The 15,560-nt window shown below is 57.2% G+C and overlaps 2 protein-coding genes across 4 annotated transcripts; one reads left to right on the top strand and one right to left on the bottom strand.

The window, feature by feature from the left end:
• Window positions 1–542: 542 nt before the first annotated feature.
• Window positions 543–6,939, top strand: IRGQ (immunity related GTPase Q). Of its 3 annotated transcripts, XM_053905832.1 has the most exons (4): window positions 543–759; window positions 1,210–1,741; window positions 2,964–4,360; window positions 4,404–6,939. In XM_053905832.1, exons 1-3 carry the CDS (start codon window positions 543–545, stop codon window positions 4,321–4,323), a joined length of 2,109 nt encoding a protein of 702 aa, XP_053761807.1. In that variant the 3' UTR covers window positions 4,324–4,360; window positions 4,404–6,939. The 3 variants fall into 3 exon arrangements, with proteins under 3 accessions (XP_053761807.1, XP_019290011.2, XP_019290010.1); XM_019434466.2 differs by having other exon boundaries at window positions 2,964–6,939; XM_019434465.2 differs by lacking the exon at window positions 543–759 and adding an exon at window positions 782–908 and having other exon boundaries at window positions 2,964–6,939.
• Window positions 6,940–10,793: 3,854 nt separating this feature from the next.
• PINLYP (phospholipase A2 inhibitor and LY6/PLAUR domain containing) lies at window positions 10,794–15,557 on the bottom strand. Its single transcript, XM_019434474.2, has 6 exons — window positions 15,201–15,557; window positions 14,674–14,820; window positions 13,570–13,686; window positions 11,585–11,737; window positions 11,220–11,363; window positions 10,794–11,038 (listed from the first exon to the last, which is right to left on the bottom strand). The coding sequence occupies exons 2-6, from the start codon at window positions 14,741–14,743 to the stop codon at window positions 10,884–10,886; spliced, it is 639 nt and encodes a 212-aa protein (XP_019290019.1). The 5' UTR covers window positions 14,744–14,820; window positions 15,201–15,557; the 3' UTR covers window positions 10,794–10,883.
• Between the last annotated feature and the right edge of the window lie 3 nt (window positions 15,558–15,560).

A 15,560-nucleotide genomic window follows, 5' to 3' on the forward strand; every position in this document is an offset into this window, starting at 1 on the left:
CACCTGTGTGCGACCTATGACCTACATCAAACTAATTCCCTGAACTCAGGGCACGGAACCCTGGATCTTTGACACCAGCCTCGCCCCCGTCTCCCACGTGTCTTGAGGCAGGTAGTGGCATCCAGGCTTTAGCTCGCCTCTTCCCCGGAGGCATCTTTCTCTGACATCCTGTAACTCCTTCCACCCTGAGCCCCCGCCGCCCACGCGCGCCTTCAACCGCGGCGTCCCGCTGCCCCCGAGCACTGCCCTCGGGTCCCTCCTCCCGAGGCGGGTAGCCCAGGCCTCTGCTTTTCTCCGGGCAGCAGAGGGCTGCCTTTCGTTGCGCCGGTCCGTCGCTCGTCACAGCGCCGCCACCCGGAGGGAAGCGGGGTAGGGCCCACCGAGGCTCAAGGTCCCAGTGGCTTCCATGCCCTTTCGCCTGAGGAGCCTCTCCAAGCCGAGATGCCGGATGCCATCCGGCAGTGATGCAGTCGCGCCAACCGGGTCCTCAGAGTAACGGGAGGGGTCCTTCTCTGCACTGGAGTGCGTTATGATGACGTGACATGACACCCTTGCCGTACAGACCTCAGCTTCTGGCGCACGTGTGGCTAGGTGCTCATGGAGCGCAGGCGCTCTGGTTCCCTCATTGTTCCGAGCCCCGCGGGCTGCCGGAGCTGAGGAGCGGGCGTACGTCTGTTGCTTTGCGCAGGCGCCGCGAAGGGCCGTATCCCCGAGGTCGCGCTTCCAAGACACACCCCCTCCTTAAAGGACTGACGTCAGGTAAGAGCCCCTGGAACGTGTCGGGACGTTCCCAAATCCGGGCGCTCTCACCTCTTCGGCCTCCGTCCGCCGGACCCTAGGGGCGGGGCTTCTCAGCGGCTGATCAGCCGCCGCCAGCTGTGCTCTCGGGTGTGCCGGCTTTTTGCCCGGTTAGTGATTTGGAAGGGAGGAGCGGGGCATAAAAACATCTTTGTGTCTGAGGGAGGAGGGGCTGGAGGCCGGATCTTTGAAACAGAAAGATAAAATGTATCCAGAAAAAGGGCGGACAAGACGCCCGGATCCCTGGGGAATAGATAGGGCCTGCGCGCCGGATTTCTCCCTGGGAGTGACACCCAAGAATGGAAGGGGACAGGGTGAAGGACTGAAGTCTGACACCAGAGTGGGATGACTGGGAAAGGAAAAAGCTGGGTACTCCCTGACCCGTGTCCGCCCCACCCTTTTGCTTTCCAGTTATGCCACCGCCACGGGGCGACGTGACCGCCTTGTTCCTGGGGCCTCCGGGCTCTGGAAAGTCCGCTCTGATTGCAGCTCTGTGCGACAGGAATGTGGAGACGATAGAGATCCCCGAGGGACGGCCGTACTCAGGGATCCCCAGCCTGCGAGCGGCGGGCCCCGGCCTCTTCCTGGGCGAGCTGAGCTGCCCACCCGCAGCGCCGGGGCCCTGGGCGGCGGAGGCCAATGTGCTGGTACTGGTCCTGCCCGACCCCGAGGGGAATGGGGAGCCCTTGGCCCCAGCGCTGGGAGAGGCGGCGCGGGCCGCCCTGGCCCGTGGGACCCCGCTGTTGGCTGTGCGGAACCTCCGTCCTGGGGATTCACAAAATGAAGACCAGGCCCGGGATCAGACAGCGGCCCTGCTGAACAGCGCGGGGTTGGGGACCGCGGCTCTCTTCGTGCTGCCGGCGGACTGCGGCAGCCGAGATGACTGTAAGGAATTGGAGCGCCTGCGGGTGGCGCTGCAGAGCCAGGCGGAGGTGTTGCAGAGGTAAGCGAGGAGTTTCCCGGTGGGTTGGAGACCGGGTCCTTTAGACCCAGAAGACGTTCTTTGAGATCCGCGAGATCCCACCCCCAGCGAGTTTGGGGCAGGCCTTGAACGGATAGCTGCGGGAGGGCCAGTTCTCTCGCCCAGGTCCCGCCCCTCATTGCAGGTTTTGCGGTCACCGAGGCTCTACCCCAAGCCAGTGCTGAGTGCTGGACCCTTTCCTGTCTTCTAGGCCCCGCCCCATCCAAGGGTCAGCTAGAGGTTCAGACCTGTTCTCCAGGTTCAGCCTCCTGTGAGCGTTCTGAGGTCACAAGCCCTGCCCCAGTGAGAATTTTCGGAGAGGAACTAACACCCAAATAGCAACGCCCCCCCCCCACCCCCGCCCCGGCAAAAGTTTGAAGGAGGGCTCATTCAGCACACAAGCTTGCGATCCCCGCGAAAATTTTACCCAAGGGTTCACTCTTTCCAGCACTCCTCATCCTCCACACCATCAGCTTGGTCGTCAAGCTATACCAGTCCACACCTTCAGTGAGCCTTGTTATTTCTGGGTTAGCTCTCCCACTTCCTTTCAATAACCCCATCTTGTTTCTGTGCCCACTTGCTGCCTACCTCCTGATTTTTTTCCCCCCAACCCCTGGCCACCACCTATTTCATAGTCAAACTGAGGCTCGGTGCTCATTTTTTTTTTTACCTTAGCCACATCTCCTTGATGAGCACTAGTAGGTGAAGCTTTCCCCGTCATTGGCTCTTACTCCCCTCCTTACACCTAGTCTCAGCAAAGAGTGCCCTGGTGACCTTGCTCCTGTCGACAAGTGCTCCGCTTTCCTTTAGTCCACAATACAGTTGCAGGTCTGTCTTGGCCCGAGCTCCACCTTCTGTGAGTTTTGCTTGGCCTTTCTTAATCCTGCAGATCCCTTGGAAAAGGCCCCCTTGCCCCGCCCCCAGCCTCAAGACTGAATCCAGGGGATGATTTAGCAGGTTCCCCTTTTTAGGCTTTTTTGGAAACCTGATCCCAACCAACCCGCCCCATCCCTGCTTTACGCCCTGGTTTCTTTGTGCTGTACCATCAGTCTGGCCCCTCCCTTTCCTGCTCCCTCTTCTTTCAGAGATTATTCGGGGAAAACTCCACCCCTCGTCTTCGTAGCCTAGTCCTGTCCCCAGAACTCAGCTCTCTTGCGTTTAGATCCTCTTCTGCCCTTTATCCTCTGTCTTCCTGTCCCCTCAGGCTCCTGCCACCGGCTCAGGATGGCTTTGAGGTCCTGGGTGCAGCAGAGCTGGAGGCTGTGCGGGAGGCCTTTGAGACCGGTGGCCTGGAGGCGGCACTGTCGTGGGTTCGCGCTGGCCTGGAGCGGCTGGGCAGCGCGCGGCTGGACCTGGCCGTGGCCGGCACGGCTAATGTGAGCCTTGTGCTGAACACGCTCTTAGGGTTGGATCCCGGCGATCCAGATGCGGAGCCTGTTTTCATGCCCGCGGGGCCCACACCCTACCCGGCCCCGGAGCGTCCCAATGTGGTGCTCTGGAATGTGCCTCTGGGCTCCGCGGGCATTGCTGCCGCCCCCCATCCCACCCACTACGACGCCCTCATCCTCGTCACCCCGGGAGCGCCCACTGAGAAGGACTGGGCTCAGGTTCGGCCCTTGGTGCTGCCAGATGCACCGCTGGTCTGCGTGCGAACAGACGGCGAGGGCGAGGATCCAGAGTATCCCGAGGAAGAGGGAAAGGCAGAGAAGCCGAGCAGCGAGAGCTTAGAGAACGCTGGCGGAGGGGAGTTGAAGAATGCACGCGCTGAGGGAAGGGAGAAACGTGGCGCTGGATTGCAGAAAGGTAGCGGGGAAGGTTCAGAGAAAGCAGGCAGCGGGGAAGGTCCAGAGAAAGCAGGCAGCGAGAGTTTGCCACGTGTTGGCGGCGGCGCGAAGAAATCGGGCAGTGGGGACTCAGAGCGTGCGGCCGCACTGAGCCCCGAGGATGAGACGTGGGAGGTGCTGGAGGAGGCACCCCCACCTGTGTTCCCCCTGCGGCCCGGCGGACTCCCCGGGCTCTGCGAGTGGCTGCGGCGCGCGCTGCCGCCCGCCCAGGCGGGGGCGCTGCTGCTGGCGCTGCCGCCCGCGTCTCCCCACGGGGCCCGGATGAAGGCCGCGGCGCTGCGGGCCGGGGCGTGGCGTCCGGCCCTGCTGGCTAGCCTGGCGGCGGCGGCGGCGCCCATACCGGGGCTAGGCTGGGCGTGCGACGTGGCGCTTCTGCGGGGTCAGCTGGCGGAGTGGCGGCGGGCGCTGGGGCTCGAACCCGCGGCGCTGGCTCGACGCGAGCGCGCGCTAGGCCTGGCCCCTGGGGAGCTGGCGGAGCGGACGCGCTTCCCGGGCCCGGTGACGCGCGCCGAAGTGGAGGCGAGGCTGGGCGCGTGGGCCGGCGAGGGCACCGCCGGGGGCGCGGCGCTGGGCGCGCTCTCCTTCCTGTGGCCCGCGGGCGGGGCGGCGGCCACCGGCGGCCTGGGTTACCGCGCGGCGCACGGCGTCCTGCTGCAGGCCCTCAACGAGATGCAGGCCGATGCCGAGGCGGTGCTGGCACCCCATGTGCCCGCGCAGTGAGGGGTGGGATGAGGGCCGGGGCTTCCGGGCTCCCAGCGTCCCAGCTGCTTGGCCCCCGCCAGGAGCTGAGGACTCCCAAGTCCCGGTTAGAGGGAGGGGGGTTAGGGGTACAGGCTCTGGCCTGGGATGTCTCGGCCACTGGGGTAAGGGAGCTGGGGGCCACCGCTCAGAGTCCCGGATGCTTGAAGGGGATGGGGGCTCTGACTGCTGATTGGGATGTGTGGCTTGTAGTCACCCGAATTCCTGGGTCCTGAAGGGGAATAGAGTCTGGGGGACAGAGCCCTTGGTTTCCCTGGAGACCACAGGGCATGACACCAGACTGTGGCCTGAAGGAAACTGAGGGGTCGGCCTCCTAGAAGGGGTTATATCGTGGTCTTCAAGGGAAAGGAAACCGGGTCTGTTGGTCATCTAGCCCCCTGGGGAGAGAAGAGGTGAAAGCCTGGTCTCTACCCCAATAGAGATTCCAGTATGGAGGACGGGGTCCGGGTACCCCCGGGAGCTGGAATCTTTGGATCCTCTAGGCTTCCTGGAGGAAATGGGTCTGCATCCAGCCTCCCAGCTCCTCAGGAGGCAGTGGCGTGCAATCTTCATTGGGGGTCTCACACTCCTGGCTCCCAAGAGGGCGGTAGACCTTGGTTTCTAATTCCTTGGTGGTGGGAGGTCTCCATCTACAGAGGGGAACAGGGCCGGGGCGGGGGAGGGGGGGGTTGTGCGAAAGAGCTGGAGAACAGCTCTTGGGGAATAGATATCTAATATTTGTTGTTCTAGGGGCCTGGTGACCCAGATTCCTTTCCCAGCTGTTGTGGGGAGGATGGTCCCACAAAAATGAAGAGGGGGAGGCAGGAGGTCTGGGCATGGTGGGGCCTGCGGGTAGCCAGAGACTGGGAATGAGGCCTTCTGGGTGTGGAAGGGCAGAGACCTCAGAGGTCTCTCCCACAAATCCCTTAGGGATTTGGATCCCAGCAATTGCCTTTCTCTGTGTGAGTTTGACTGGGAAAGGGATATGAGTGCCCCCATTTTATAGGTGTGGAGTGATTCAGGGGGTCTTTGGGGAGTCTCTAACTTTGTCCCTCTCTCCTCTAGCGGTTTCTATCTCTTTTTGGTCTTGATTTCTTCTGTCACTAAACCTAACTCTTTCTGGCCTTGGTATTTTGTACTCCTGCCTTTTTGGGCTAAAGCAGCCATAGTGCTGCACTAACCCAGACACTTCTGTGTTGGCTACCTCAGGTGTCCCCAAGAGGTTCTGCCTTCTGGAGTACACAGAGTGCCGCAGAGAGCAAGAGGCCCACAGAACAGCTAGGGTCGTGTTCCAGGCCGCGGGAGTGCGCCGTGAGTGAAGCAAAGGCAGAAACCACAGTGCCTGGCTATGTTCTAGACTGCCAACCATGGGTAGAAAAGATGCCACAGGTCACAGTTCTTCAGTGTCAAAAAACAGAAGGGGGGGACCTGAGAGTCCATTCAATAGAATCTCTTTTATGAGAAGGGGGAAGAGCAGAGCCCAGGGAGAGCAGACTCTAGGCCCAGCAGCACACAGGAAGGTCCTGTGTGGTCTGGCCCCTGCCTATTCGAACTCCCTGCCCCTCCCCCATCTCCCAGCCAGCGTGATCTTCCTTGCAGTGCCTGGGTGGGCCACATTGGGTCCTACCCCAGGACCTTTGCATTTGCTGTTCTTTCTGCCTAGAATGCTCTGCCCCCAGATCTTCCCATGACTGGTTCCTTTTTGTCTAGCGAGTCTCAGCTCAGATGTCCCCTCAGAGAGGCCTTCCCTGACCACTGTAACTGAAGTAGCCCACACTCCCCCATTACTCATCTCGGCCAGTAGATATTTCCCTTGTAGCAATTATTACTGTAACAAAATTACCTTATTTATTTATTTATTTATTTACCTATTTAATGGCTATGATCCTCTTGCCTGTCCTGTTCTCTTCTGTAACCCCAGCACCCAGAAGAGTGCTTGACACACAGCAGGTGCTTGTAAATATTTATTTTAATTCATTAATCCATGGCAGACCTGGGTGTAGATTGTCAGCCTCTTGCCACAGGACAGGGACAACGAACCGGGTGGGGAGAAAGAGAAACAAGTATCTGATGGGAGAGAAAGCTCCTGTCTGAGATCAGGGGACCTGGAATGCAGGCCCGGTTTTGCCACTGTCGCTCTGGGTGACTTGGACCGGTGCTTTATTTTCCCATCTGTGAAATGGAAGGGCCTAACGAGAACCATAAATACTTCCAAGATCTTATCTCCTTTGACGGCGGGAGACAAGGGTGACCACTCCGAGGGGTAGACACTTGGGAGGTGGTATCCCCATGTCCAGCTTGAACCCCTCCCAGTGACACAGTTTGTCCCACCAACGTTGAGATGGCCGTGGGGCGCCTGGCTGGCTCAGTCAGTTGAGCGTCCGACTCTTGATTTCGGCTCAGGTCATGAACTCATGGTTCGTGAGTTCAGCCCCCGCATCAGGCTCTGCACTGATAGCGGGAGACCGTGTGGGATTCTCTCTCTCTCTGCCCCTCTCCTGCTCACGCTGTCTGTCTCAAAAAGAAACATTAAAAACAAAAAAAGTTGAGATGGCCTGGCCGAGATGAGATACTGAATGGCTTCCGGTCTGTAATCTCCATTACCACACTGTCTCTCAGTCTCACGTGCCAGCCGTGGGAACGCAGGAGAGGAAAGCAGTGCTGTCCTATAGAAACAGTGTGAGCCACATCGATCATTTGAAATTGTCTGGCAGCCACATTAGAAAGGTAAAAGGAGGGATGCCTGAGTGGCTTAGTCGGTTAAGTATCTGACTTCAGCTCAGGTCATGATCTCACAGTTTGTGAGTTCAAGCCCCACATGGGCTCTGTGCTGACAGCTCAGAGCCTGGAGCCTGCTTCGGATTCTGGGTCTGGGTCTCTCTCTCTCTCTCAAAAATAAATGTTAAAAAATTAAAAAAAAAAAAAAAAAAAGGAAGGTAAAAGGAGACAGGGTCAAACTACTGAGAATATGTTTTACTTAACCCAGTATATCCAAAATATGATTTCAACATGTAGTCCATATAGAAAAGAAAGACACATTTTACATCCTTTTATGCTGCCTTTGAAATCTGGTATTTTACACTTCCAGCACATCTCGTTCAGAAATTTTCATCAGAAATAGTTCTGTTTAGCTTTCCTAAAATGTGTTGTTGGAGAAATGGATCCACGTCCCCAAGTTGTCCCACTGATACTGAACGGTCTTCCAGCAACGGAGACGTGTATCAATTTTTAATGAAAAGTAAATGAAATCTAAAACTCGCTTTCTCAGTGCCACGAACCCCGTTTCCAGTGTTCAGTAGCCACATGACCTGGAACACTTGCATTATCCCAGGAAATCCCATTAGCATAGCTCCAGGGTCAGACAGCCCTGCTGACATTGGGGTGACCTTGGGCAAGTCCCTGAGCAAGTGGCATCTACCTCACGGGGTAACTAAGAATAGTGTGTGTACAGATGTGCACACACACGCACGTCAGCCAACTGCAGCCCTCTGGAGAAGCCTGGCCCACTGGGAGCTCAAATGTGAGTCTGGTCCATGCCTCCAGCCCCAGGCTGAGCCGACTCTAGTCTAGGCGCCTGTCTCACACCCAGAATGCCTTTGCTCACAGAGTGCCCTCTTTCTGCCACTCTCACCTGTCTGACACCTCTGCCCTGTGCCTCGCTACTCCAAACTCCCTCTGCCCCCATGCCAATGGGGATCGTGCCAGAGATCCTATCTGAGGAAGCAAGACCCAATTCCGTTTGCCTGTGTCTCTGTCGGGGAGTGCTGATTGTGTCTGTATCATCGTGTATCGCCACGGGTTGGGCCTCGTGACTAATCTGGAGGGTGGTTGTCTTTTAAATTATGACTTTGGGTGGGAGGCGTAAGGTGGCCAGTGAGGCATGTGTCCCGGGTAGCATCCAAGCAGAAAAGACTAAGACTCCCTTGAGAACTGATTGCTGGCTCCCCGTGGGGCGTGTCTACATCCTACTTCTGGCTGGAAGACCCTCGAAGGCAAGAATTCAAGGAAATGTATGCTGAGTCTTGGCGTTGCCATTGCCAGAAGCAGAATAGGCACAAAACAAAAAACTTGAAGAGACAATCTCATCACCTTAGCTGAGTTTCAGATATTTCTGGGTTATGATGAAGACACTTGTATCCATTGGGGTGGGGAACCATGGAGGGCTAATCAAGGGTGTGGTTGGCCTGTGGTGCTTTCTTGCAGGAGTGAATAAAGACGAGTAGAAATCCCACTGTGTTGTCTCTCCTTTGAGGGTTTGAAGGGGTAGGAAGATGCTTGGGATTTTGCTTGGGTCTGAGGAAGGGGCTGGAGATAGTACTGGGTCTGACGGAGAAAGGGACCAAGGGTGGGGACTCCTGAGCCCTGGGAGAGGAGGGATGGTGAAGGTCTGTATGGGAAAGAACCCCTTGAGCTGGAACCCAAAGACTCCTGTGCTGAGTTTTGCCACCCTGGGAGTGGGGGAGAGGAGAATGGAGGTGGAAAAACGACATTTAGACCTTAGGAGCTTGTGACGGTAAAGCATCCTAGCTCTGGAAGCAGCTTGGCCCATTAATGCCTCCAATTTGTTCAGCTTCTCTGTAGCTGTGTCCTTGCAGAGTCCGTCCTCCTGACTCGAAACCTGGCCGTGTGATTTGCCTGATCACAGGAACAACAGCAAACGCGATAAAGCAGGGGCTTAGAAAGGGCTCACATACAGGGGTTCCTCTCTCACCGCCCTTGGAATCCCTTCCACCACTGGGACACCAAGTCCAGGCTAACCTGCTGGGTGAGTAGAGGCCAGGTGGCCCAGTCAGCCTTGACACCCCCACCGCCAGCCAGCCAACCCTCCGAAACCGAGCTGCCAAGCCGACAGGAGCCGCACCCAGCAGAAGAACCACCCAGCTGATCCCAGACCAAATTGCGGAATCATGAGCTAAATAAAAGGCGATTGTTCAAAGCAACGAAGTTTTGGAGTGGTTCGATGTATAAAGATACAGCCAAAGATTACCGATGCGGGCCTGTTCCCTCTGTGCTGTGGTCCCTTCTCCCCCTCAACACGACCCGGTGATCAAATCTTAAGCTCTGCCACTTTGTAGTTGCGTGTAACATCCCGCGTCTGAGCCTCAGATTCTTCTGAAAACAGGGCCGAGAATAACAGTCCCTATATCACAGGGAGTCTTTATGAAGAGAAAATGAGAAACACCTGCTAGGGGGCCGTGGCAGCTTCGTGCCTTTTACAAGATATGTCCACACTGGGGAGCGACTTCCTAGCCCCCCGTGGGGCTTGGGGGCCATGTGATTAGCTCCATCCCATGAGTTGTGTCAAGTCATTTCTGGGTCACGGCATTTAATCACCCGTGTGAGACTTTTCCAGTGCACAGAAATCAGCAACGCTCGAGCTGGAGGATGCTCTATGATTACCACGAGCAGAACACCCCGTGGACGGTGCTAGACATGGAGGGTCGGGGGGAAGCGACTATTTGTGAGTGGGGACTTGTTCGACAAATCCTACTCTTCTCCCTCCCACCGGAAGGGTAGTACACCTCCTTGCCTGGTTGATGTTGGCTTTGACCACAGGATTGCCTTCAATCAGTGGAATGTTAGCACACCTGACCTCAGCAGGGGCTTTTAATGCACTTGGTTACTGTGCTCCTGTGCCTGCTGTCAGAGCGTTAGCCAGGGAGCCACTGATCCCAGAATTTGAATCCTCCCCAACTGGAGCCAAACCAGCTAATACACGGCCAGAAGCAGAGCTACCCCAGCCACCCACAAACCCTCAGCAAGAAGCATGCTTGTTGTTTATGGCTCGGTTTGGGGATGGTGTGTTACGCAGCGTTACTCCAGCATTAGTCGACTAATACAACTTGGTTGCTTTAAACCACTGAAATTAGGGACTTGCGTGTTACTGCAGCATACTGATTGATGACAATGCTTAGCACCTTCCAGGTAATGGGCACTCATTAAGAGGCAGCTGTTCCGATGATTATTATTTACAGATGTATCGTTTCCAGAACCGACATTGTCATAAAGGTGCCAGGCACTGCACTAAGTGCTTTTTTTGCTTTTCTTTCATTTGATGCAACAACCCAATGAGGTTATTACTATTAATACCCACGTTTTGCAGATGTGAAAACGGGCAAAAAGAGGGAGAGGGTTAATCAGGAGAGGTGATCATGGACTCTGGGGTCTGACCCTCCCTAGAGGTTTGCCCCAAAACAAATGGCCACACAACCCGTGCCTCAGTTTGTTCATCTGTAAAATGGGGATAGTAATATCAAGTTCACACAGTCGTTGGGGTTATGAAATGAGGTACAGCACGGAGAACACTGCACAGGGGCCCAGCGGGGAGGAATCCTGTAATAAATGGTGGGATCTTCTCTCCCTTCCTTGCAAAGAGAGGGTTCGCAAGGGTTAAGACCCCTGCTTTCTGCACCCTCGCTTCCTGAGATGCATCACATCACAAGAACTCGGGCTTGCTTTGTTAACCTGTTTAATTTATAGGCACATGGGCAGGTGTAGACTGAGGACAAAGGGAGACTTCAAGCCACATAATCCTCAGCGCTTTACTCCGCCCTGCTAGGGGCCTGGCGGGCTGGAAGGCAGTCTGCTCGACGGAGGAAGTACAGATAAGAGGCTGAAGGCACCTGCGCCCCGGCCTTGGCGAAGCAGGCACTCTCCGTAGCACAGCCCCGAGTGGCAAATTTGGGGGTGATGAGACCTGGGAAGGGGGTTTCAGAATGGAGTCGGCCCCTAACTCCTCCTTCCTCATGACCCCGTCCTCCCTCCCCCACCCCTGTCCTCACCCAGTAACCTGGAGCCACTATCTCCCCTAGAGCCTGGAAGTATGGGCCTCCAGTTCCGGGGCCCCCGCCCCCTCTAGAGATCCGGGTTCCCCTCACCGGCCTGCACGTTGCCAGCGAAGTAGACGCAGTGGGTTTCCTGGCCAACGCAGCGGGCTGCCTGGGTCCCAGGGCATGTCTCCTGAAAGGGCGCGATGCAGGCCGGGCACTGGAGGCCGTTCTCCGTACGATTGTTCTGGGGAGCTGGGGATGAGTGGCGCGTGAGAAGCAGGGGGACGACTCAACCCTTCCCTCACCTCACAACACCCCTGGGGAACACGGGTTGCCAATGGATGACGGACACTGCATTTGGCCGTAAGGAAATAGGGTCGCAGCAAGCAAGTTGCCCCCATGCGGGGCAGAGCACACACCGCGGGCTCTTGGGGCGAGCTGGAAGCGACTCCCGATGCGGGGCTGGCACTTACGGGGCACCGAGCCCTGGTTGCAGCCGTCGCTCTGGCAGCAGCGCGTGTTGGACACCATGTAGTCTTTGGGGCCCATCGTGGTGGACACGAATCCCGAGTAGCAGTCGCTGTACTTCATGCAGGCCTTGTAGGTGTTCACCGCGTGGCGGCCCTCTGTGAAGGACGCGGGACAGGAAGGGAGGGCTCCGGCAGCGCCCGCTGACCCCGCTCTGGCGTGGACCCCGGCCTCGGGGTCTCTCTCAACCCCCGCCACTGCCTAGAGTGGTCTCCTCCGGCGCCCCAAAGCCATGCCCCTTTAGCTACCTGGGATCCGGTCTGGAGTCGTTTATTAGGTGACGCCCCCGCCCCCCGGCCCCCCGCCACCCCATTATCCTAGCCCCCAGCCTGGAGGGTCTCTTTCAGCTCCCCACTGCCAAGCCTGACTTGGGCCCTTCCGCCCAGCCCCATTCTGCCATCCTCCAAGGGTCCCTGCCCCAAAGCGTCTTTGGCTACCCCCATGCTTGTGTGAAACTGTCTCTTCCAGGCCTCTTCACCTTCGCCCTCCCTCCCACCTTCCAAATCCCTTCCAACAAACCCTGGGAGGCCACCCAACCCCTACCCTGCAACACCCATATCCTCTAAAGTGGTCTCTCGCCTCCCTCCCTGGCTACCCCCAGCCTTGCCTGCAGTGGTCTCTTCCAGTCTTCGTGGCCTTCCCCCTCCCCACCGTGTGGTGGTCTCTTCCATTCCAATCCAAGGATTTTCCTCTTCACCCCCGAAGGGCTTTTCCCACCTTCCTCTCCCTCCAACCTCAGGGTCTGATCTCCCTCGTGTATGCCTGGGGTGGTCTCTTCAAGCCCTTCGGGTCCTTTGGCCCACCTGCCAACACCACCACCCTCTGTCTCACCCTCCTTACACGCACACCCCACACCGGTCGGGGGGGCTTCTTCCTACCCTCCTGGCGGCCTTCATCTCCTGCCCCAGCCCCATCCCCTCTCCTCAGCTTTGAATCAACACTCCATCGCTCCCCTTCTCCCCAACCTTCCTCAGGTCTGGGACGGTCGCTTCCATTAAAGTCATGCCTTCTCCCATGTCACCCATCTGCCTCCGGCTCTCTATCTCTACCTTTCTTCCTGACGATTTGCTCCATACTTCAGGGTTATCTTTCCTCTCCTGCCTGGCACGGTCCCTTTTATGTCTCTTCCTCTACCTTGGTGTCTTATCACCTCCTCCCGTCAGGAATGGTCCCTTTCCCAGGTGCCTGGGTGGCTCAGTCGGTTAAGCTTCCCACTTCAGCTCAGGTCATGATTTCACAGTTGGTGAGTTCGAGCCCCTGTCGGGCTCTGTGCTGACAGCTCAGAGCCTGGAGCCTGCTTCGGATTCTGTGTCTCCCTCTCTCTCTGTCCCTCCCCTGCTCGTGCTCTGTCTCTTTCTCTCTCAAAGGTAGATAGACATTAAAAGAAGAAGAAGAAGAAGAAGAAGAAGAAGAAGAAGAAGAAGAAGAAGAGGAAAAGAAAGAAAAAAAAGGAATGGTCCCTTCCAGCCCGCACCACCCCAGCCATCCCCTGGTATTTTGGACGGTTCCTCCCTCTCACCCAAAGCGGTCAACCTGATCACATTCTTCCAGACCCACCCCAGCCTCTTCTCTTCGATTCCTCCTCCCCTTCCATTCTACCTCCTGCCTATTACTTACCCCTCACCAGTTCTGTTCCCCTGTGTCCTTTCCTTTCCTCACCCCCTCCTGCCTAAGAAAGTCTCTATATCTGCCCCCCACCCACCATCTAATATTTTGGAGAGTCCCCTTTTCAGAAATCCCTGACAACAATGGCTCCCATCATCCCATTGACTTCGCTTTTTTCCACCCACCACCTCCAGACAGTCTTTCCCTCTTCCCTGACCTCCCACCACCAGAACCGTGACCGTGACGGTCCCTCCCTGATGTGGCGCTATCTTCTACCCTTGAAGGCACAACCCCCTCCCCAGGGTGGGACGCCAGGCTGTCATACTTGTGCAGGACTCCCCCACCACGACCACGCATGCGTCCTTGCCGGCCTCGCAAGCCTTCATTTTTCCGCTGCACGTGGGCCCGGAGCCCCTGCACACTTCACAGCTCAGTGGGCACCCTGCGGTGTAGAGAGCCAGGCTGTAGTCATGAGGGGTGTGGTCAGCGGAGCACGGGTTTGACTTCAGAGTCCAGAGGGAGATGGAGGCACAGGGGACCGGGTTTGGAGTCCTGAGGGAGGAGGGACAGGTGTCTCTCTAATTGCTCATGGGTGGGGCACTGACCGCTGTCCAGGGAAATGTCCACTGCTCTGGCTGGGACGCGGTGGTGATGCCAGCAAAGCTGCTTCCACGGGCGGGAAGCGACTCCACCAGGGAGCCTGTTTACCTAATTATAAGGCTGGGGACTTGGGATGCTAGGGACTCCTGAGAAAGCTCGGGGACAGGGAGGGATCCTGGCGAAGGTTTCCATGGGCTTTGGGAAGCTTCAGGTCCAGCTGTTTCTTGGACGCAAGACCAGATGTAGGTCTTGGAGGTGGCAGGAGCTCAGGCAGGGGAACCCGAGGCTGGGGTCTTCATCCCAGATCAAGAAGGGAGAGTCAGGACCAGGAGGGCTGAGGGCATGGACTCCTTGGTCCTAAAAGAAGACACAACTCGGGGCCCAGACACCTACCTGGGTTCTGGGAAAGGTGGGGCTTGTTAGAACTCCTGAATCTAAGGGAGGAGGGGCTGGGGGTCTGAATTCTGTAGAGTCCAGGGACAAAGGAAGTCTGTCCTCCATGCCTTCTTCCCATGGTTTTTTTTTTTTTTTTTTTTTTTTTTTTTAGATTTCCATTTCTAATCATGCTCTCATCCAATTTCCTAGATTCATATGTCTTATTTCAAGGCCCTGCCTGGGGGGGGGGGGGATAGAGGATTCGGAGCCCCCCCAAGCTCCCCCAGGGAGTCGACCACATGAGCTTCTCCTTTGGGGCCCCAGGCTTTCTCTTCCTTTAGCCTCTGCCTTCACCATGATTCTGCATTCCCAGGACATGTCCACTTTCCCCCTCAAGGACCGTGCTGAGTGCTCTCTCTCACGGTCCTCATGGTCCACACCCCTTCTCACTTACCCAGACCTAGGAGGGTGCAGAGCAGAGTGAAGGCCAGCAAGAAGGTCCCCGGTTTCATGGAAGCCCTCATGATGAGTGAACCTGCAGTCCTGGGTCCCCGGCCCTTATAGGGAACTGAGGAGGGGCGGGTCTGTATCCACCTTCACCCTGGGGTGAGAAATAGCTGAGGTAAGATCTCAGGGCGGGCCTTCGTGGCTCTGGGTTGGGGATATGGAACCAGAATTCAAAAGGGACATGGGCATTTCATGCTCAGCCCCCTGCTCCACAGGGACCCCAGGAGTCTGGGCTTCTAGCCCCCTCTTCCATCAGGACCCAGAAGGTCACTTTCCTGTTTTCTCACATTCTCATGGCCCTTCTCCCCACCCTCCCCCCCCCCCCCCCCCCCGCCTTTTTTTTTCTGGCCTGAAGCCCAAGGTCAGAGTTGGGTCACTTGATTTCCTGTAGGTGTAGAGTGGCTGCTAGGAGGACTGAGATCCCCTCTCTTCTCTCTCTTTCCAAGGAGTTACCCAGCGTGGGTGAGGCCCTACCTGGGAGCGCCCAGCATGTCCCGGCTCGTTCTGCGGGGGCCTGGGCGCCCTGTTTCTCTTCCTTCTTCGTGTGCTTGGCTCATATTCCCTGTCTTGTGTTTGGGCTGTCCCCAGCTCTGATCCTGCCTGGGGCTGCACCCCTAGGTCTCACAGGGACCAAACAGAGGGATGCCTGTCAGCGGTCAGGGGCGGGTGTGGTAGGCGACAGATGCCCACAGGTCACATATTGGAAAACTGAGGCATGGGTGGAAGCACTCTAGGCTCCGTGTGTGGATCTGGTTTGAATGCGTGCTTTGTGTCTTATGTAGGTCCTTGACGCACTCTCTCTTGGCCTCGGGCATAACCCTGGAGAGATCGGAG

This window comes from Panthera pardus, unplaced genomic scaffold (genome assembly GCF_024362965.1).
Source record: "Panthera pardus isolate Hobbes unplaced genomic scaffold, ASM2436296v1 HiC_scaffold_18, whole genome shotgun sequence".
Lineage (NCBI taxonomy): Eukaryota > Metazoa > Chordata > Mammalia > Carnivora > Felidae > Panthera > Panthera pardus.

What these genes read in the sequence shown, in the direction of transcription:
- IRGQ (XM_019434466.2), top strand. Translation starts at nt 543, where the DNA reads ATGACACCCTTGCCGTACAGACCTCAGCTTCTGGCGCACGTGTGGCTA. An exon ending in CCTTAAAGGACTGACGTCAG is followed by an intron (nt 760 to 1,209) that starts GTAAGAGCCCCT and finishes TTTGCTTTCCAG; the next exon opens with TTATGCCACCGCCACGGGGC. An exon ending in CAGGCGGAGGTGTTGCAGAG is followed by an intron (nt 1,742 to 2,963) that starts GTAAGCGAGGAG and finishes CTGTCCCCTCAG; the next exon opens with GCTCCTGCCACCGGCTCAGG.
- PINLYP (XM_019434474.2), bottom strand. Translation starts at nt 14,743, where the DNA reads ATGAGGGCTTCCATGAAACCGGGGACCTTCTTGCTGGCCTTCACTCTG. An exon ending in CTGCACCCTCCTAGGTCTGG is followed by an intron (nt 13,687 to 14,673) that starts GTAAGTGAGAAG and finishes TCTACACCGCAG; the next exon opens with GGTGCCCACTGAGCTGTGAA. An exon ending in GGTGGGGGAGTCCTGCACAA is followed by an intron (nt 11,738 to 13,569) that starts GTATGACAGCCT and finishes CGTCCTTCACAG; the next exon opens with AGGGCCGCCACGCGGTGAAC.